General features: G+C 43.8%; 1 protein-coding gene across 1 annotated transcript in view; it reads left to right on the top strand.

Moving 5' to 3' along the window:
• Positions 1-21,626, top strand: part of FAM114A1 (family with sequence similarity 114 member A1) — a 66,031-nt gene that overhangs the window by 32,965 nt on the left and 11,440 nt on the right. The window contains exons 7-11 of the mRNA XM_056125566.1: positions 691-843; positions 7,234-7,366; positions 12,571-12,662; positions 16,464-16,625; positions 18,655-18,794. Coding sequence (XP_055981541.1) covers positions 691-843; positions 7,234-7,366; positions 12,571-12,662; positions 16,464-16,625; positions 18,655-18,794 — 680 coding nt within the window. The remainder of the gene's footprint in view (positions 1-690; positions 844-7,233; positions 7,367-12,570; positions 12,663-16,463; positions 16,626-18,654; positions 18,795-21,626) is intronic.

The raw sequence follows: 21,626 nt of genomic DNA, 5'->3' as shown, positions 1-21,626 counted from the left end.
CACATAATGAGTTTATATTTTATTACTATTTTCATCAAAGCTATTTAATAAGCACACAGATTCAAATTTCTAAATAATAAAATTCAAATAAAATCAAGCCAGCTTAATTCTGTTTTGAAGTCTGCCTGGTGTAGAAATCGCAGTCAAACCTGACTTGCTAGATTAGATTTTCCCACTGAATATTGACTGTGCTTTGTAGAAAAAAGTGAGTGTTTTAGAAAATAGGAATTTCCTCACACACAGAGAAAGCACACCATTGCAAACCACTGTGAGACTGTGTGAAGCTGTTTTTCTAATTCTTCTCCCAGGTGGAGAATTTCTGCTTGGTTTTGTCATGTACATAATGAACAAAATTGCAGTATTAAAAGAAAAAAATACCAATAGAATCCTTCCCCCTAAAAGTTACAATTGAAGAAATTCCAAGGAAAGAGTTCATTTCAACCCCCATCTTTCTTTTTTAAACATGGAAGGAGGAGAGCACCATACTTGCAATACTCAGCGCTTACTCCTGGCTCTGTGCGCAGGGGTTACTTCTAGAGGGTCTCAGGGGACCATATGCAGTCCTTATGCAGTGCTAGGGATTGAGCAATGGTCAACTTCCTGTGTGGTGAGCACCTAAACTGTGTACTGCCTCTGCCCCTCATCTCTCTGTGTGCGTGCATGAGTGTACCAATCTGTGTCTTTCTGCAGCTGTTAAGGGAAGCCAAGGAGAAGGAGAAGCAGAGACTGGCCCAGCAGCTTCCAGATGAGAGGACTGTGCACTATGGGCTGCTGTTTGATGAGTACCAAGGGTTGTCACACCTGGAAGCCCTGGAAATTCTGTCCAATGAAAGTGAAAACAAGGTATGTGTGTGTGCTGGTCATTTTTAAGTAACCTGTTTCCAGATGCTTTTCTTTTTCTCTTTCTTTTTTTCTTCCTTCCTTCCTTCCTTCCTTCCTTCCTTCTTTCTTTCTTTCTCTCCTTCTCTTTCTTTCTTTCTTTCTTTCTTTCTTTCCTTCCTTCCTTCATTTTTTCTTCCTTCCTTCCTTTTTTTCCCAGTGTTTGGGTCACATCCAGCGATGCTCAGGGGTTATTCCTGGCTCTGCACTCAGGAATCACTCTCGGTGCTGCTCGGGGAAGCATATAGGATGCTGGGAATCAAACTCCCTACCTGCTGTACTGATGCTCCGACCCCTGTGGAAGAATTTTCTAAAACATGAAAGAAACTGAAAATCCGCCTTGAAAATTTTTTTTCTATGTCCCTGGCCACCCTCCCACTTGAGAGCTTTGGCTCTCTAAAATTTTTTTCCATTGAGATAAGGTTGATTTACCAGACTGAATATTTTATGTTTCAGCATATAGTGTTGTCTAGACAGCTTTGTTTTTTAAAAAAAATCCATGCCCACTTTCCATAGTCACTGCTCTTGGTATTTTTACAATGACAAGGGGGTGGGGAATCACACACATGTCTGGTCATGGCACTTGCACCCGTGATTATGGAGCTCATCAAGTTGTGGTACTTGCACACTTAGCCGTGGAAGTCACCGAGGGTCACACTCCATTGGTTTTGGTATTCACACCTGTGGCTGTGGAATCTCTTGCAGCACTAGGTTCACAGACAGCAGAGCTACCAAGTTTGTACTGGGCACATGTGGCAGCTCCAGGGATTAAACTCATGACCAGTGCTTACAAGGCAGACATTCTAAGTCACTGTGCTTTCCCCTGCACCCCCAAATACCTCATTTGAACTGTACTTATTTATTTGGTTTTGGTACCATACCTGGCAGTGCTCAGGGCTTGCTTCTGGCTCTGCACCCAGAGATCACATCTGGCAGGGCTTGTGGGACCCTATGGGATGCCAGGGATCAAACCCAGGTTGACCCTATGCAAGGAAAGCACCCTACCTGATGTACTAGCACTCAGGTCCTAAATATCTCATTTTTAGAACCTCATTATGCTGTAGCACTGTAGCACTTTCCTCCCATTGTTCATTGAGTTGCTCGAGTGGGCACCAGTAACATCTCCATTGTGAGACTTGTTGTTACTGTTTTTGGCATATCAAATATGCCACGGGGAGCTTGCCAGGCTCATTATGCTAAGATCACAAATTCTATGAAGCCCGATGACCGCTCTTGCTCCATATTCTTTCCTTCACTATGCCAAGCTGTATCATTTCCCAGCTCCAGGAGGCTTTGTCTAACACTCTCTCCACATCTCCAGTGCAAAAGCCAGCTGAAAATCCCAGTTTGGAATCCCAGGCTTCCCCCATGCCAGAAATGCCCACCAGAATCTGGCCTCAGTCCTTTCCAAGTGAAACTGAGAGCTTATGTTTCTTCCAGACTGCAGGCTTGAAAGATAATGCAATTTGTATCAATAAGGATGGGACTAGAGGGTATCGTGCTGTGTGAATCAGTCTGAAGGAGACAGATGGATATGGAATGATAGATACGAATGAGCTCTCTCTCATATGTGGGATTTAAAGATGCAAAGTTAAGTAACAACAAAGAGCCAAAGGCAACACAGCCAGAGAACTGATCCACATAAATAGAGATGGGCAGTTGGAGGAAATTGAAAGGAAGGGGCATAGAGGGCCTTGGGGGAGGGAGGTGGGACACTGGGTGTCATATTGGAATTATGTGCATGAGAAATCATCATTAACAGTATCAATTGTTTTTTAATAATAAAGAGAGAATTACCTTTGTCAGTTATATGTCAGCTGTAATATATGCAGTTCTGAAATAGCTAGATGAAAGTTATTTATAAGTCTGGTAAAACAGGAGCAATAAAATCACTTCATATTGGTTGGTTCCAGGAACAATTTTTTTCTTAGAGATTTTTTTTCTTGTGTGATAAATAAAAGGTGGTATTAATATATCCATATTAAAGAAAAAATCGGTAAGACTGTAAGGTTCTTATACCATTTTTTAACTATTGGGGAAAATGTTGGAAGTGGAAAAATAATCATCAAACCCTAAATAGCAAAATAGAAATGAAAGAACAACATTGGAAAAATACTGCAGGTTTTAATAGATTTAGTTTTATGACTTCGAACATTATTTATTCACTCACTTGTTAGAACGCCGTGGCCTCAGATGGCAGGCAAGGTCTTTTCCACTCAGGGTTAAAGTTCATAAGGTGATGTTCCTGACGGAACCCTGGGGTGACCAGTCACCCATTCATGCTTTCCACACTATGATCCCCAAAGGAAAGCCTGAGTAGCAACCATCAGCAAGGTGTGGTGAGTTTTGAAAAAACGAAACCAAACCTAATGCAGATCTGTGTGTGCTTATGTAGCAACCTATGCACATAGTCAGTAAGCATGTTTAAATGACTCTTCATTGCATAAACGAATCAGGCTGATGTAGACAAGGGTGTTTTCTCCAGGGAAGCTGCAGGCAGCAGTATCTCGTAGGGGCTATGGGCCAGGCAGCATTCACTGAGGAAGGGGAAAACCTGGAACAGCAAGCTCAACCTGGACATGAGCCTTGGCTTAGAGAAGTGGGTTCTGAGTCTGACACTCTTATATTTGAATTCTGAGGAAGTTGAGGGATCCTTGATGTCCACTTGGACAGGGAGGGTGAGCTCTGACTTAGAACAAGTGGCCAAGGACCAACGGGCCCATCCCCTCCTCCAGATCATCAAGTTGCATGTTTCTGAGACTTTTTTCCTTTTTCTGCTTTTTTCCTTTCTTTTTGGGTTACACCCAGAAATGTTTAGGGGTTACTCCTGGTTCTGCACTCAGGAATATGTTCTGGCAGTGCTCGAGTGATCATATGGGATTCTGGGGATCAAACCCGGATTAGCCAAGTGCAAGACAAATGCTTTCCCTGCTGTACTATCACTCTCACCCTTTTTTTTCTTTCCTTCCTTCCTTCCTTCCTTCCTTCCTTCCTTCCTTCCTTCCTTCTTTCTTGTTTTCCTTCCTTTCTTTCTTTCTTTCTTTCTTTCTTTCTTTCTTTCTTTCTTTCTTTCTTTCCCCTTTGTTGTTGTCCATGAGCTATCCAGGACATTTTTTTGTGGTTCATTATTAAATGATGATTTTTTAAAAATTGAACTGTAAAACCATGGAGCCAGGGGTATAGCTCAAGTGGTTAGAGCACATGTCTCTTAGGAGTTAGATCGCATCCCTGGCACTGTTTGACCCCAGGGACACCACTGGAAGTAACACTGGTGTTCCCTGAGAACCACCGGCAGAATCCTTTGTGGCAATGGGAGACATAGTAGAGGAGTTAAGGAGCTTGCCTGGTTCCCCAGCACTCAACATGGTCCCCCAAATCTCCACTAGGAGACTAGGAGTCATCCCTTAGCACAAAGCCAGGAATAAGTCCTGAGCACGCGCACACACACACACACACACACACACTGCAAGACAAAAAGAATGTTTTCCAGAAAACATTCACAGCATGAAAATCCCAGAGGATGGCTGTACCTCAGAAGACGTAGGGAAACAAAAATGTTATGTGTGTATGTGCATGTTTTTACCATGCTGCATTCTGAAGCATGTATCCGGTGATTGCGCTTGTTAGCTCTTAGAAAACTGCTTCTGGAGATTGGAGCAATAGCACAGCGGGTAGGGCATTTGCCTTGCAGATAGCCGACCCAGGTTCGATCCCCAGCATCCCATATGGTCCCCTCAGCACTACCAGAAGTAACTCTTGAGTGCAGAGCCAAGAGTAACCCCTGAGCATAGCCAGGGGTGACCCAAAAAGCAAAAAGAAAGAAAAAAGAAAACTGCCACCAGAATCCAGAAGTCATTATATTGTGCTGCTTAGGAAACAGATCTAAAGCATAGGGGTATGAGCTGTGCACATCTAGACCCAAGACTTGAACATTGAGCATCAGATCCAGAATGAAGGCTTGGACAGACCCTGCACCAGACTGTTTCACTCGAGGCACCCCTGAGGGGGGGCGGGTGAGAGCCCTCCCCACCCCAAGGGACCCAGCCCTGGCAGCCAAAAACGTCCAGAACTCACGGCCACTCTCCACATGCTCAGGCCAAGTCTCACTCATGAGTAAACCCCCAGAAAACCCAGGTATGCGGGACTTTGTGACTGAAAACAGGGATTCTCTGCCCATATCCCCCTTTTTCCAGCAACTCAGCAGTCACGCCCATAAGCCACCTCTGGCTGGTGCCAGATAATCTCGTCATTGGCCACCATCCAGAGTCGCAAGTCCTTCTCTCCCAGAAGGGAGCATAACATGACCATCACCATGCCACCAGACCCCGCGCCAGGCTGTTTCATTCAGGGTGTCAAGAAGGGGGAGGGTGAGACCCCTCCCCACCCCAAGGGACCCAGCCCCGGCAGGCAAAAACCTACAGAACTCAAATGCTTCCATGCTCACGGCCACTATCCACACACTTGGGCTGAGCCTCAACCATAAGTGAATCTATTCCTGGATCCCGCGGCTGCAAATTCATACCATATGCTACCCATAGCACAGCGGGTAGGACTTGCACTGCCTTGCACGCAGCCAACATGGCCGACCCAAGTTCGATTCCTCCGCCCCTCGGAGAGCCCGGCAAGCTACCGAGAGTATCTCGCCCGCATGGCAGAGCCTGGCAAGCTCCCCGTGATGTACTCGATATGCCAAACAGTAACAACAAAGTCTCACAATGGAGATGTTACTGGGCCCGCTTGAGAAAATCGATGAACAACGGGAGGACAGTGACAGTGACTACCCATACTCCAAGAGTACCACACCACATTTGATGGGGTTCAAAAGTAGGAGGCAACCAATCTTAGAGGGAAATATTTTTTTCACAGACACACACACATATATACATACATACATACATACATACACACACATATAAACAAACACAAGGCTCAACCTTTAATGACATGTTAGTGATCCCTTATAGAAGAGCTTAATGACCCCTGGGTGAAATACAACAATCTTCACACTCTTTCCTCTAAGGAAACTCTTTTGTAGCATTTTCAGTGTTTTTTTTTAACAAACAATACAAAATACATTATTTGGGTTCTGCTTTAGGGCAGGGGTTGGGTTCTGGGATGGAAACATTCGAAATATGGTAGTGGGAAGGTGTAATCGTGGTGGGATTTGTGTTTGAATATTAAATGTAATCAAATATTGTGAACTATTTTATAAAATAAAAACACTAAAGAAAATGAAGGCTTGGAGGTGGTCAGAGCAGGAGAGGGGACACCACCCTCCAGTTGTGCTGGCTCCCACCTGCTCATGCTCTGTGTGCAGGAGGCCCAAGTTTGCTCTCTGGCACCATATGGTCGCCTGAGCACTACCAGGACCAGTCCCCTAGCATAGAACTGAGATAGCCTCTGTGCACTGCCAGGTGTGACTCAAAAACCAAAGAAAGAAAAAGAAAACTGAGGCAGAGACTTGTTAAAGTACCTAAGACTTCAAAATCAAGCACAGAGGCAATATCTTTTATTGTTTTTTGAGGTAACATTGATTTTCAAGACTGTGTATGCTTTAGAGCTAGAGTTTCACACCTCTTTAAAATGTAAGTTACCGGACCACACTGAGCATCCAAGTATCCATAACCTTCCAACACTGTTCATCAGGCCCCCTCGAGCTTTCATACCTCCTTATTCTCCCAAGGTAACCCCAGTTCTGCCATCAGAATCCAGAAGTCTTTGTTTTTGTTGGGGGTGTCTGTTCCCTTGCTTTCTTTCATTATATTGGTGCCTATAAGTGAGATCATCCAGTATTTGTCTTTCTTCTTCCGACTTGTTTCCCTAGTGTAAGAGACGTTTGAATCTCAGGTTAACAACCAAGCATGTCTACCAAAGACAGAAGAGCTATCTCCACTTTTCATGTCACACCCACTATATACACCTGTGCTATGTGCTTTAATACATGGTATTTTGTTTACCCTATAAAGGATCACAGCAATGTGGATCTTACTGAAAAACAAAAACAACTAAGACCCAGGGATCTCTTTTTTTTTCTTTTTGGATCACACCCAACAATGCTCGGGGGTTACTCCTGGCTCTGCACTCAGGAATTACTTCTGGCGGTGCTTGAGGGACCATATGGGATGCTGGGAATTGAACCCGGGTTGGCCGTGTGCAAGGCAGATGCCCCACCCACTGTGCTATCACTCCAGCCCCCAGTGAGCTTTTATAACTCACCCAAAGTTGCAGTAAATCTAACAGTGAGCCCAGCTTTTTCCACCACTTCTCAATCTTGAGAGCAGGAGGGACCTGGAACTACATGCTTGTTAGTAACGAGGAGCAGTGACAGCTATGCTGACCTATTTCTTTTTTCAGGTTCAGTCATTTTTAGCTTCACTTAATGGAGAGGAGCTGGAGCTCTTAAAACATGACCTAATTTCCATTAAAGACATCTTCGCAGCCAAAGAATTAGAGGGTGAAGAGAATGAAGAGAATCAAGAAGAACCAGGTAAAGGAAAATAATGCATTAGATAGCAAAACAAATGTGTCTGTATAATCCTCATGAGTTGATGAGTACAGTCCTTAGGATGGAGTGGGGTGAACATTTAATTCAGTTGCCTCTCCCCAACTTCCTAGACACCCCGGGTCTCTGTTCTTTGGGATTTTTATTAGAATTGCCATGGTGAGGTGGGTCCCATTGATTTCTAATTCTCTCCTTTGCTTGGTGGGAATTCCTGACTGCTGTCTTTACTTCTCTGGTCCAGCACAGTCCCTGACACATTAAAGGCATGCCATAGTCAGGCTGATCAAGCAAAGAAAGAAAGAATACAGTGCTTCGAGGGCCCTGCTGACTTGAGCCTCTGCTCCAACAGCTAATTGGTAGTCTCCCGAAGCTGTTGAATATAATTGCTGTGGATGCTGGATGGGTGATTCAGCAGGCTTCTTTTCCTATTTGTCTTCCCTTTTATGTCAGTGTTCAGGAGTTAGTGTGTATACGTAAGTGGTCTGCAATCCACCCAAAGTGTTTAATTCAGATAAAGTTTGAACCATTTTCCCACAGTGCACTGGGAGTGATATGTCAGGTTGGCCGTCACTGACCTGACTCAGGAGCATGCTCCTGGTTGTCACCCAGCATGACTCCAGGGACACTAGACCTATTTTGTGTTCAGAAGCAAGACTTCCTTATGAAGGGGGAAGAAAAGCTTCTCAGACTTACACCTCCTTACTGATGACTCAGGGTTGACCATGTGGGAACAGAATTGAGTTTGCGTGTGTTTCTAGAGAGTGATTTCTTACTGATGTTAATGCTGGTCTAACCTTAGTTGTTTCCTGAAAATTATACACCTGGACACACAAAACAGACTTTTTGTAGGGTCATCTGATGGGTCTCATTTGAACCATTTTTGCCACTCACTTGCTTTGCAATAATCTCTGATGTTCAGTATTTACACCTATAAAATGGAAATAATAATACATATTCCTAAGGGCCAGTGTGAGAATCAAAGTAGATTATACCTGTAATAACTTTTAAGGTCTATGACACAACCAGGCATGCAGAATTGCTCAAAGATATTGGCTGCAATTATTAAAGTACTAACAAAATGCCAGGAAAATAATAAAGGTGCAGTAATTGTACCTGTTGTGTATGACTGCATTTATTAATGCCCACCCAGAGTGGTGATAATGCTCATTCGAGCCATTAAGTCACTGAAAGCTTTGTGTCCAGGCATGTTGCATACCTTTCATCAAAACCAAAACTCGTGAGCTCCAAGAATTCAGCCTGGATGCTCAGAGCAAAATTATTATAAGCATTTAAAAACTGTCATTTAAATACCAATCTCTCTCTCACCACAAATTCTGACCTTTCGCATGCTCAGCTTAATGAGGTTTGTGCTCATTGCATCTAAATAAAAGAATAAATTATATAGCCCCATAGAAAGAGGCCATAGGAAGAGGCCAGAGAGACAGTTGGGAAATAATGTTCTTTCATAGCATTTGTAGGTTTCTCCAAGTTACCCAGGATGACAGCCTTGCCTCTGTTCGAATGTCGAGAAAACTAAGACATTTGCTGTCAGAGGTGATGCAGCTAGGGTTGTGGCTTCAAGATAAATTAATATCAGTGCCTCTTTTCAGGCTATTTTCCAGAAAGAACCAGGCTCTTTTGTTCAATTTCCAGATGCCTCAGCTATCCCTTGATCTTAGTGGGAATGCCATTTGGAAAGGATGCAGAGACAGACATTCCCACATCCCCTTCCATCAGAGATTGAGACGTGTGGGTACATGTTAAGGCAGTATTGCACCCCAACTAGTACTGCTTCTTGCAGAGGACACTTAATGCTAAATAAGACATATTACTATGAATGATAGTTTTACTACATCTCACTTTTCTCACTAAATTGAGATAGAAGAATATGACTCCCTACCCCAGATGACGTTGTGACGAGCATTTTATTTTAAGAAGAGGAAATGACCCTATCTCTCCCCACAATAGATCCATTTTCCCAAAGGACCACTACAGATAATTGAAATATTTTATTATAATTCGCTTCGTTTGATGAATAAATTTCATCCAAACACTTAAAGAAGAACCAGGAGAAAAGAATTGTGGGGTTATGGTTGCGTGGATCCCCTCATGATGAATGGTTAGAGAAGAAGTGGCTGGTCACTGGGAATGAGCAGACAATCCAGATGCCAAACATCATGGAAACACAGTGTTTTCATCAATGTGCTTTCTCACAAGCTCACTTATTCTGAAACACTTCCTAATACTTAAATAATTTATTTGATTTTTTTTGTGAAAATGTAATCAAATGTCATTTTCAGGTCAATTTGAGAGCAGACTTCTCTGCTGTTAGCAGCATTAGCTGATGATTTGCATGTTGGTCTTTCCACTGAGTGTGATTTTATCATGCTGCTCTGGGTCTCTGATGTGGTTTACCACTGCTGTGGAGAGAATTTAAAAGGCTGTTTTCTATTTTTATTGCCTTGGTGAAGATCCTCTTAGCCCTAGGGACAGACCAAGAGTTGTAGTAATAGATATTCTTTGTTGCAACATTCTTTATCATCTGTTTCTTTATATTCCTCTCTTTCCCACTGATTCTTTTCCTAAAAACATTTGCCAGAAGTTATTGGTGTGTTTTCCTGTTTTATAGAGCAAATGAACATTTAGAATCCAACGCTGCCCAAAGTACTTGTGCTCTAATTTAGTGTTGAGTGTTCCCAACTGTGTTCAATCTCCGCTGCTTACATCTCTGCAACACATAACAGTAGTAACATAAAGCTTGATCATTTGCAGAATGCTTTCACATTCATTATATTATTTTTGTCTACAGCATGCCAAAGAGGGTCGGTTTTCTTACCTTATGCTTAAAGGAGTGGAAACGAAGACACTCTGTGACTGGCCCCAAGCCCCAGAACCAGTAAATGCAGGAACTGGTTAGAAGCACATTTTCCGCATCTCAGTTCGTGTGTTTTCTTTCCTGTAACACAGCCTCAAACAGTCTGAGAAAGACCAGGCATCTTCCTGATAAAACCTAGACTCTGCCTGGCTGAGAACCACAACTCTCTCTCTCTCTCTCTCTCTCTCTCTCTCTCTCTCTCTCTCTCTCTCTCTCTTTCTGTGTGTGTGAGTGTGTGCACGCTGCATGTGTGTGTGTCTGCCCTTCTGTGGCCACTCTGCCTCCATGCCAGCCCCAGCAGCACAGTCCCTCCTGAGCTTTGCACTGGTCAAGTGTCTCCATCTGACCCTTGCCTGGAGCAGTTCACCCTCTGTCCCTCCAAGGCATGACCTACAGGTCACTTCTCAGCTGCCCACCCATTGCAAACGTCACCTGCAGGGGCCCCTGTCCCTCTTCCTTCATCTCTACCAACCTGACAAGGATGCCTTTTCTCCTCTGTTTCTCCATCTGTCTCCCCAGAGAACATAGGAACTCTCAGGGGTGATAAAGTGAGAGGCTGAGAGGTTTGACAAAGACTGAAAGTGACCGAGCTCTCTTTTCCAGCTGTTGCAGCCCTAAAAGCAGAAAAGTGTGTGTGCCCAGGACTGTTAGCTATCTGTCTTACTTGGCCGATCATTCTTGAAGCTTATCTTCACCTGCCTGTGTACTAGAGCATTGTTGAGGACTAGGGAGATATGATCATCCCAAATTAATGAGTTTTCACTTCCACCCCACCAACCACAATGAAGATGATGCACTCAGTTACTTTGTACTTACCAGAAACCTATCGTGGTCTCAGAAACCGCAGTGAGTCAAAGGACAAAATACAGTCATTTAAATTTTTTAATTTTTATTCACACAATCACAAATCATCCTGTTATTCGTCGATTGCCTCGAGCAGGCCCCAGTAACGTCTCCTTCATCCTAGCCCTGAGATTATATTCAAGGCTCTTTAGGAGAATGAGACCCATCATTGTTACTGGATTTGGCATATTGGGTACGCTACGGGGAGTTTGCCAGACTTAATTTTTATTAATTTTTATTAAGTTGTCATTTGTTTGGGGGTCACGCCAGCAATGCTCAGGGGTCACTCTTGGCTCTGCACTCAGGAATCACTCCTTGCGGTGTTCAAGGGACCGGATGGGATGTCAGGATCAAACCCAGGTCTGCCAAGTGCAAAGCAAATACATTACCCATTGTGCAGTTGCTCTGGCCCCAACGTTTTTAAAGATCTCTCTCAGGGCTGGAGCAGTAGTACAGAGGGTAGGGCGTTTGCCTTGCACGTGGCTGGCCCGGGTTCGATTCCCAGCATTCCATATGGTCCCCTGAGCCCGGCCAGGAGTAATTCCTGAGTGCAAAGCCAGGAGTAACCCCTGTGCATCGCCAGGTGTGACTCAAAAAAAAGCAAAATAAATAAATAAAGATCTCTCCTCTTAGAGCCCATTCATGACTTTAATTCATTTTATATTATAGTATATATTTTATGTACTATAAAATATAAATGTTATATATTTTGTTATAGGAGATACTATATATATGCAAAATTGGATATGTGTATTCTAGCTGGCATGTTCTTATCTATTATTTCATAATTTATTGATCATGTATTAATAGCCCCAATGTTTATTAATAAGACATTCATTTGAGACCTGCCATGTCCAGAGCATGTGTTAAATGCTCTGGATTCCAGAATAAACCAAATCAAACACCCCTCTAACCTTAAAGAAGCTCCTGTCTGGAGGGAAGACATTCCACTGACTAGCGTGGGCTCAGGCAAGTGTCTGAGGAAATCTGAGGAGATTTCTTTAGAGATCTAACATTGTTACAGGAAATCATTCACAACCCACTGGGTCTGCCTGCTACTGTTCAGCATTGGGGCTCTGTGGACATCCAAGAGCCCCCAAGCATGAGAAGGGGTGCAGGGCTCGTGTGCAGCACTCAGTCAGATGGACAGTGTTGTCACAGGCCTCAGTCCTGAGAGCACAGGTGTTTGTTTATTTACTTATTCTTTTAAGAAAGCTGCTGACCAGCATAGCAGAACCCCTCTCTGCTCCATCTGGCCCTCTGGCCAAGCTGGGGGTGCCCTCACTGCAGCTTTGAGTGGTGGGCTTCTGCTTCCCCTCACCCATGGCAGTCTCCTGCCCTACAGCTGTGCTGCTTTGAAAACAACCTCTCCTCACCTTCCCACAGATTGGGCTTAAGTTTGGGGGAGCCACCACATTCTGAAGGATGCCAACTAAATCAGCCTGTCCCTTCTGTCATTTTCCATTTCTAGGCCCAGAAGAAAAGGGAGAAGAATTCGCTAGCATGCTCACAGAGCTTCTCTTCGAATTACATGTTGCGGCCACGCCTGACAAACTCAATAAGGTCAGCACCCTCTGAGTCCAAACTGTTGCCATAGTCGTGGTATTTATTTGTTTATTTATTTATTTATTTATTTATTTTAAAGTCTTAGTAAAAGATGCCAGATATCTACTGGAAATGAAAAAAGCCCCAAATCCCATGGCAGAGGCTGGGAATGTAGAATCTGGCTTCAGTAATTAAGAATCAGGGAGGCAACATAATGAAATGTAATAGAGCATGCAAAACTCCTGTGAGGGGTTAGGGCAATAGTTCCATGCTATGCGTGTGGGAGCCTGAGCTCCATTACCGGCACTGCGTCGTTCCTCCAAGCACTGCTGAAATGACCCCAAAGCACTGAGCTGGGGAGCAGTCCCTGAACACCAACAGGGGAGCCCCCTCTAAAATATACACCTGTGTCATGAGATTACATTTTAGCTTACACTTCATAGTCAAAATACCTTGTGACTTTGTAAGCCATTTCTCCTCAAAGTTGAATTTTCTCAGAGCAGTGGAGACAAGGGGTACAGAATCACCTAGTGACTTTTTCAGATACCATCTCCCCTTGCTTCTATTGGCCAGAATTAGAAGCTTTTGCAGGCAGATGTCCCTGCCCACCTGGAATGTCAGTCAACATTTTAAAAACGTTTCTGTTTCTGGAACCAGAGAGATGGTACAGTCACTAGGGCATTTGCTTCACAAGAGGCTGGCCCTGGTCCCATCCCCAGCACCCAATATGGTCCCCTGAATCCCGCCAGGGGTGATTCTTGAGCACAGAGACAGGAGAGTAATCTCTGGGAACCACTGGAAATGCCCCCCAAACCAAATAAATAAATGTCTGTTTCCTCCAAAACCAAAACCAAATCATCATAAAGAAAAGAAGAGCATTCCAGTTTCGATTGAAATATGGCTTTCCCTGAGAATACACAAATATTTTGCAAGTGAATAAAAGGCCTTACTGTGGAGTAATGAGAACGCTAGTCATTAACTAAAAGTATGTGATTTTTCCCATTGTCTTTTTCCCCCTTTCTTCCTAGCAAGCAGTAGTTGACCCCGGCCCCCACTTACCAAGGTGGGGGAGGGATAGGCAAGATGAGGCAGTGAAGTGGACAGATGAGAAATTTCTTTATCTCGGATAGAGGTCGCCCATTCCAGGAGGTCAGTGAGTTGAGCACGGCAGGAAATTGCCTCATTCATCTCCGGGCAGCATCTGCCATTGCTCCAAGAAGCCGCCTCTGAGGTGCCATTAGTTTGTGCCCTAGTCAGGGATACCTTTGTCCCAGAAAGAGGACACACCTAGAGTTTGCTCAGGTTCTCCTTGGAACTAAGTCGTCAACACCCTGATGCATGAAACTTTGGAGATGAAAGCTTTAACATGAGAATTCAGGGTAGAAACAACCGTCTCTTAAGCAAACAGCTTAGGCTGTTATTTATCAGCGTCTGAGTCTGACCTTGCAAAAGTCTGAGAATAAATAACCCTTTGGGAAGGGGATGCCCGCATGTTCAACTGAGTCAGAATTTTTTTTAGTTCTCAGGCAGCTCAGAACATACTTGGCGAATTAAACAAGTCAGGGGGCATTCCAGATCTTTCCAACAACTTCCTCCTCTTCCCTCTTGATCTGGGGGAGTACAGCCTTTGCTCAGCTCCCCAGCGGGAAATATTAAGAGTTAGTTTATGAGCTGTATCAGAGTGTTTGCTGTACAGCCGTGATTGTAGCTACCCTTCTTCCCACCTAAGGTCCTATCTAACTTCCAGCCTCAAGTACTATTATTAGTTTATAGTTGCTAAGGAAAAGTGAAAATAGACTATTGATCCTTCTAGACAACTCTTGCTATGTTGTAAAACTGAACTAAAATTTTATTTCAGTTGCTGTAATTTACAAGGCTGTCAACGAGAGGGTTTCATGCATCCATTTATTCCATCTCCACACCCTTCACCAGAGTGTCCACTTCTCTCTGAGACCCCTCCTCAGTGCTACCCTGACCCCACAGCCACCCTCTCCCCACTGCAGCACGCAGCAGGCTGGTTCTCCAGACCCGTTCTCGGGCTCTGGGGAGTCCTCCAGACCCACAATGCTCTTGCCCTTTCTTTCTGTTTCTTCCCTTTTGTTACTCTATATTTACCAGAAAGCCGCAGCAAGGTGTTTGGTTTTTGCTGGGGGTGTTGGGAATGGGGAGGCAAACCTGGCAGTGCTCAGGGAACTGGTGGTGCTGGGGAATGAACCTGGATGCTTGTGTGCAAAGCATGTGCTCCAACCCTTTGACTCATCTCCAGACTCAACAAGGGTAAGGGTTTTTGGGGGGTGGGAGGAGGAGATGGAGCCATACCCTACGAGATTTACTCCTGGCCCTGTGCTCAGATCACTCCTGATACACTTGAGGGGATCATAGGTGGTACCTATGACTGAACCCAGGTCAGCTGCATGCGTGGCACACATCCTACCCACTAGTCGGTCTGTCTAATCCCAACACCAGTGTGTTTTGACTTTTTTTTAACTTTTGTTTATTTTTTTATCTTTTCTTTTTTTAGGGGGGGGTCACACCTGGCGATGCTCAGGGGTTACTCCTGGCTCTGCACTCAGGAATTAGTCCTGGCGGTGCTCAGGGGACCATATGGGATGCTGGGAATCGAACCCGGGTCGGCCACGTGCAAGGCAAATGCCCTACCCACTGTGCTATCGCTCCAGCCCCTGTTTTAATTTTTTTTTTTTTATTAAGGGCTGGAGCGATAGCACAGTGGTAGGGCGTTTGCCTTGCACGCAGCCAACATGGCCGACCCAAGTTCAATTCCTTGCCCCTCTCGGAGAGCCCGGCAAGCTATCGAGAGTATCTCGCCTGCACGGCAGAGCCTGGCAAGCTCCCCGTGACGTATTCGATATGCCAAACACAGTAACAACAAAGTCTCCAATGGAGACGTTACTGGGCCCGCTCGAGCAAATCGATGATCAACGGGAGGGCCTTTACTTTACTTTACTTTACTTATTAAGGTGTCATGATTTATAAAGTTATTCAGAGTTGAGTTTCAGGTAAACTGCGTTCCAATCCAGCATCAGTGTCCACCTCTCCCTGATAGTGTCCGAAGGTTCCCTCCTACCCCTGCTACACTTCCCTTTCCCCACCTGCAACAGGAGGCTTTTAAGTGAATAATTTGTCCCTCCCTCTTTAAACATACACCTTTCAAGTTTATGGCAACTTGATCCTAACCCTAAAGTTGAAATTTCTCACTTTTTTGCAGGGGAGGCCCATACCGAGCCATGCTTAGGTCTTACTCCTGGCTCTGTACTCAGGAATCACTCCTGGAAGGCTTGGAGGTGGGGGGGGCATATGTGGTACCAGGGATCGAACTTGTTGACCGTATCAAGACAGGTGCAGCCCTGCCCACTGTACTGGCTCTCTGACCCCCCTTCCCTTCTTGTTGTGATGATGGGGATCATACAAAACTTGATTGTGATGCCCACCAGGGACCACACACTTTTCACTGTGGTGCTGACACACTTTGGCTATCATGCTTACTGGCAGGCCTGCCTGCCCACACAGATACTGGTGGGGGTCACTGCACTCCCCTGACACCAGTGCACCATTTAGCTAGAGAACTCTATGGTGACCACATACTTTAGTCACAGTGTAGGGCTTAGTATGGGCTCCAGTCTACAGAGCTGATAAGACTGTACCTAGCACTCATGGATGACCCCAGGCCCAAACTCATGGCCTCACACCCACATGGCAGGTGCTTTTGCCACTGAGTCATCTCCTGGGTTGGAATTTCCCATTTTGCTTACTTGCACAATAAGTGTATAGCTTTGATTGGGTGTTCGTGTGTTTCTGCAGGCCATGAAGAAAGCACATGAATGGGTTGAAGAAGATCAGACCATTGGGTCTGTAGATTTGACAGATGAATCAGAAGAAAAAACTGAGAAGGAAGATGAAGCAGAGAAATCTGAAAACTCCAAAGAAGAAGGCAAAGGAGAAAAAACAACAAAGACAATTGAGGTAAATGCATTTTAGATGGTTTACCTCAAGAGGGGCTGGAGCAATAGCACAGTGGGTAGGGCATTTGCCTTGCATGACCCAGGTTCAATTCCTCTGCCCCTCTCGGAGAGCCCGTCAAGCTACCAAGAGTATCTCGCCCAAACGGCAAAGCCTGGCAAGCTCCCTGTGATGTATCGATATGCCAAAAACAGTAACAACAAGTCTCACAATTTGTTGTTAGATGTTACTGGTGCCCGCTCAAGCAAATTGATGAACAACGGGAGGACAGTACTACAGTGCTAAAGAGATTTATTAGTTAATATTTTAGCAACCTAATTTCGATTGAGGGGACAGCCATTTGGGTTTCATTTGCACTCCATAGAAATATGGATATCAGTGTCAATGACATGTTGGAAGGACTGGAGTGCATGCCTGCATGCAGGAGTCCCAAGTTCAGTCCCAGACATCGTGTAGTCCCTTGAGCATTGTGTTAGGAGTAGCCCCTTAAGCACTTCTGGGTGTGCTCCCTCAAACTAAACAAAGCAAAACACAAAATATGAATGCCTAAAAGATAGTACAACAGGTACGGCACTTGTCTTGTATAAGGCTGACCCCAATTTGAACCTTGGCGCCACATATGAGTCCCTGAGCACTCAGAAGTGGTCCTTGAGCACAAAGTCAGGAATAAGACCTGAACAACGCCTTCTGGTGGAGTCCAATACCCTCCCCCCCAAAATGATAATTAAAAAAATCTGGTTTTTTTTTGCTTTTTTTGGGGGGGTGGGGAACTCACACCCAGTGATGCTCAGGGGTTACTCCTGGCTCTGTACTCTAGAATCACTCCTGGTGGTGCTTGGGATGTCAGGAATTGAACCCAGGTCAGCCGCATGCAAGGCAAATGCCCTACCTGCTGTACTATCACTCTGGCCCCTGAAAAAAGAGAGATCTGTATTAATGTATTAATGCACTAAAATTTTTCTATGCCAAGACAATTTGTGACTTAACGTAGATTTTGTCACTTTTCTCCATAGCTCTGTAATTAAAATTTCAAAGAAAAGAGCTTTAAGAACAGAGTTGATTTATCTTTAGGGTAAAGTTCCATCTTGTATGTAAATTTATAACTATAAAATGTCTTTATGGGTGCATATGCTGCCTGAGCCCATGTGTAGCTTGTGCCCATGTGGCCGAGCACATGTGTCACCTGCATCTCCCCTCTTTGATGTGTCCTTCCATATCTAATGCTGCATTGTGTGTAGGGACTCTCTCTGCCTTTGGAGAAACCCACATTCTCACTGGAGCATGTTACTCTTCTCTCACTTTCTCTCCCTTATTCCCTTCCTAAAATCCTCCAAATAAAATCTGTTTCACTTTAAAAAAATGCCTTTATGCCTCCTAACTAATGAGGTAATTGAAGCTTTTTCAAGAAAATTTTTTTATTGCCACAGTTTTTATCCTGTAGTTTAATATATTTTCTTGTACATGATTTATATCCTGCTCAAAAATGAGTTTGCAATAAGTTCATCTTATATTGAATTTCAGTTTGAGAGAAAGTCACTTTTTAAAATTAGGTCACTCTAAAAAGTGATGTCTGTTGAGGTCTATTAATTCACTTGCTGCCACATTCATTCTTGAGCACTGCCTGTTGTGCGTATGACATTGCTCTGTGGCGCTTCATTTTATAGGCACATTTCCTTCACCCAAACATCAGATATGCCCATTAACCTTCAGGTAAGCTTTTAGGTCATAGTTGGGTTGCTCTTTTTTGTTTTGGGGACTCGGGGTTTGAATGAATTACTTTCTTTTAAAAAAAATAGCACTTTTTTAAAGCATCTTCTAAAATTTTTGGAGGTGATGGATACATTTTTGACCTTGTGAAAATGATGTAACAAGTATATGCTTACCTTCAAAACTATCATGTTGGGCAACATACAACATGGAATTTTTTTTGTGTCCTTCACATTTTTTATGTCCTTCATATTTTAATCCAGTGCTTTAAAACATTTTTTTGTCTGTTCAGTGAATAATTGTTTTTCTATTTTGTTTCTTTCAGGAAGTCTGCAGGCTCTCCATCGAGAGCCTGGCAGAGGTGACAGCCCGCTGCATTGAGCAGCTTCATAAAGTCGCAGAATTAATTCTCCATGGACAAGAAGAGGAAAAATCAGCTCAGGACCAAGCAAAAGTTCTCATTAAGTAAGTGTTACTGCTAATTCTTGTTTTTAAATTTTTTTCCAAAAATAAAATTTGTAAGTTTTGGGAGTGTGATCAGGGCATACTCCTTGCTCTGTGCTCAGGGATCACTTATGTGGTCAGGGAGCCACCATACGTGTGCCAGGGATCAAACTCAGGTCAGCTATGCGCAGAGCAAGTGCCCTGCCCACTGTACCATCTCTTCTGCCCTGTTTTATTTGTTGCTGTTGTTTTGGGGCAACATCCAATTATGCTCAGGACTGTCTCCTGGTTCTGCGCTCAGATATCACCCTCATGGGTACAGGGAACCATATGGGGTGCCAGGGATCAACCCAGATCAGCCACATGCAAGGCAAGCACCCTACCCACTGCACTATCTCTGACCTCTCTCTGGCACTTTTTTTTTCATTTCGTATTTATGAATCATGTACATGCAAAGACATGTACACATGCACATACAAACATATACACACACTATAAATTAATTATTTCCTTCAAATTAATAATTTCATTCTTCTATGGTCATCTTAAGAAATTACTCTCAAGAAACTGCTGTCAGTGAGATTATTAATTAACTAGACATTCCAGGAATTATTTATAAAGAGATTTAAGGGAAGCCACCCTAAATCATTCAGAGTTAAATGGGTGTTTATTTTAAGAGAACTGTCTTAGAAAGTACAACATCTGAGGGTAATTACATTGTCAACATACCGCGTGAGTGGAAAAGAACTGCTTAATACAATGTCTCAATCAGCTTAACAAAAATATGCCAACCCCCCATACACATACACACATACACACACACACACACACACACACACACACATACACACACCCTAGAGAATTATACTGGCTCTGCATGTCCCAGTTGGGTCTGCGTGACCACCCAGGGAATGCAAGTCCCTTTGCTAGGATTTCTTTATATGTATATGTACTGTCACATGTCCTTTAATAAATCATAGCTATTATTCATAGGTTATTGATTGGAATTTAAAAGTGTATATAGATAAATTTTTATACAAGAAAATAGTTGGTACAGAGCTAGAAAATAATTAACTTTTATATGTAACTGCCTATTTGTTAAACCATAGAAAATCAGGACAGATTCAAATATATTCTTATTATACAAGAGTGCCTTAAAAATAAATGGATTCTGAGGGCTGGAGCAATAGCACAGTGGGTAGGGTGTTTGCCTTGCACGCGGCTGACCCAGGTTCGATTCCCAGCATCCCATATGGTCCCCCAAGCACCACCAGGAGTGATTCCTGAGTGCAGAGCCAGGAGTAATCCCTGAGCATCGGCTGGGTGTGACCCAAAAAGAAAAAAAAAGGATTCTGGTCTGGACAGTTAGGTCAGGGAGATTAAGTTACTTGCTTTGCATGCATCTAATTCTGGTTCAATTTTTGCCACCACATATGGTATCCTGAGAATGGAACTAGGAATGCTAGCTCACTAACATGAGCACTGCCAAGTATAGTTCTAAAACCAAGCTAGATCGATAGATAGATAGATAGAGAAAAAGGTACATGGATCCCAACATACTCTTTCAGTTTGTAACTGCTCTCATTAGATGGTTCTCGGATTTGGTCATCATTTGTGTTTTAGTTATAACCAAAATTGTATTGGTTAAATATCTGTGTCCATCTTGTGTTGTTTTCTTGGGGTGGTATACCTGGAAGTGGATTTATAACTGGAAAAAACTTGGGACTGTTTATTATAGCACAGCAGATAGGGCGTTTGCCTTGCACACAGCCAACATGGTCGACCTGAGTTCGATTCCTTCGCCCCTCTCGGAGAGCCCGGCAAGCTACCAAGAGTATCTGGCAAGCCTGGCAAGCTCCCTGTGATGTATTCGATATGCCAAACACAGCAGAGCCTGGCAAGTTACCCGTGACGTATTCAATATGCCAAACACAGTAACAACAAGTCTCATGATGGAGACGTTACTGGCCCGCTCAAGCAAATCGATGAACAACGGGAGGACTGTGACATTGTCACGTATTGCTCCATGTTTTTAAGTATACCTTTACCATATGTTTCACATTCATCTTCTTCCTTGCATTGTGATTTCCTGAATTTAGACTCTGTCCTACACTGCAGCGGTAGGGGACAGAGGTCAACATTGGCATTCTGCTGCCTAAGGTTAAACCTGCTTTGACACTTCATCATTGTAGACACTTGGTACTACTAATTTAACTTATTTATTTAGTTTTCTCATCCAAGGGAGGATTATAACTGTGTTTTTCTCAGTGGCCTGAATATTTGTAATATGTTTAGGCTTATAATAGCACCGGGCTGGAGCAATAGCACAGTGGTAGGGTGTTTGCCTTACACTCAGCCACCTGGCCGAGCCAGGTTCGATTCCTCCGCCCCTTTCAAAAAGCCCGGCAAGCTACCGAGAGTGTCTCACCCACATGGCAAAGCCTGGCAAGCTCCCTGTGATGTATTCGATATGCCAAACACAGTAACAACCAAGTCTCATAATGGAGATGTTACTGGGCCCACTCAAGAAAATCGATGAACAACGGGAGGACAGTGACATAGGACCTTTACTCTGAGACATGTATAAAGGTGATCAAGAGATCAAGAGTTTGAATCTAGAACTATCACTACTGTGTGTCCTAAGCTAGTTACTTCACCTTCTTATCAGTTTCTTTATCTATAAGATGGAAATAATAATATAATCCACAAGGCCACTATGAGGGTTAAATATGATAATGCACCCCCAAAGTACTGGGAGAGAGGTTGGTGGCAGATAAGACTGTCTGTTAGGAAACTTCAACAAGGCATTGAGGCAGGAGGCTATAAAAGGAGAAAAACACTTGGCAAGAATCT

The sequence above is a fragment of the Sorex fumeus genome, unplaced genomic scaffold (genome assembly GCF_029834395.1).
Source record: "Sorex fumeus unplaced genomic scaffold, SorFum_2.1 ptg000055l, whole genome shotgun sequence".
Taxonomy (NCBI): domain Eukaryota; kingdom Metazoa; phylum Chordata; class Mammalia; order Eulipotyphla; family Soricidae; genus Sorex; species Sorex fumeus.
This window is presented reverse-complemented; position numbering and strand designations above follow the sequence as displayed.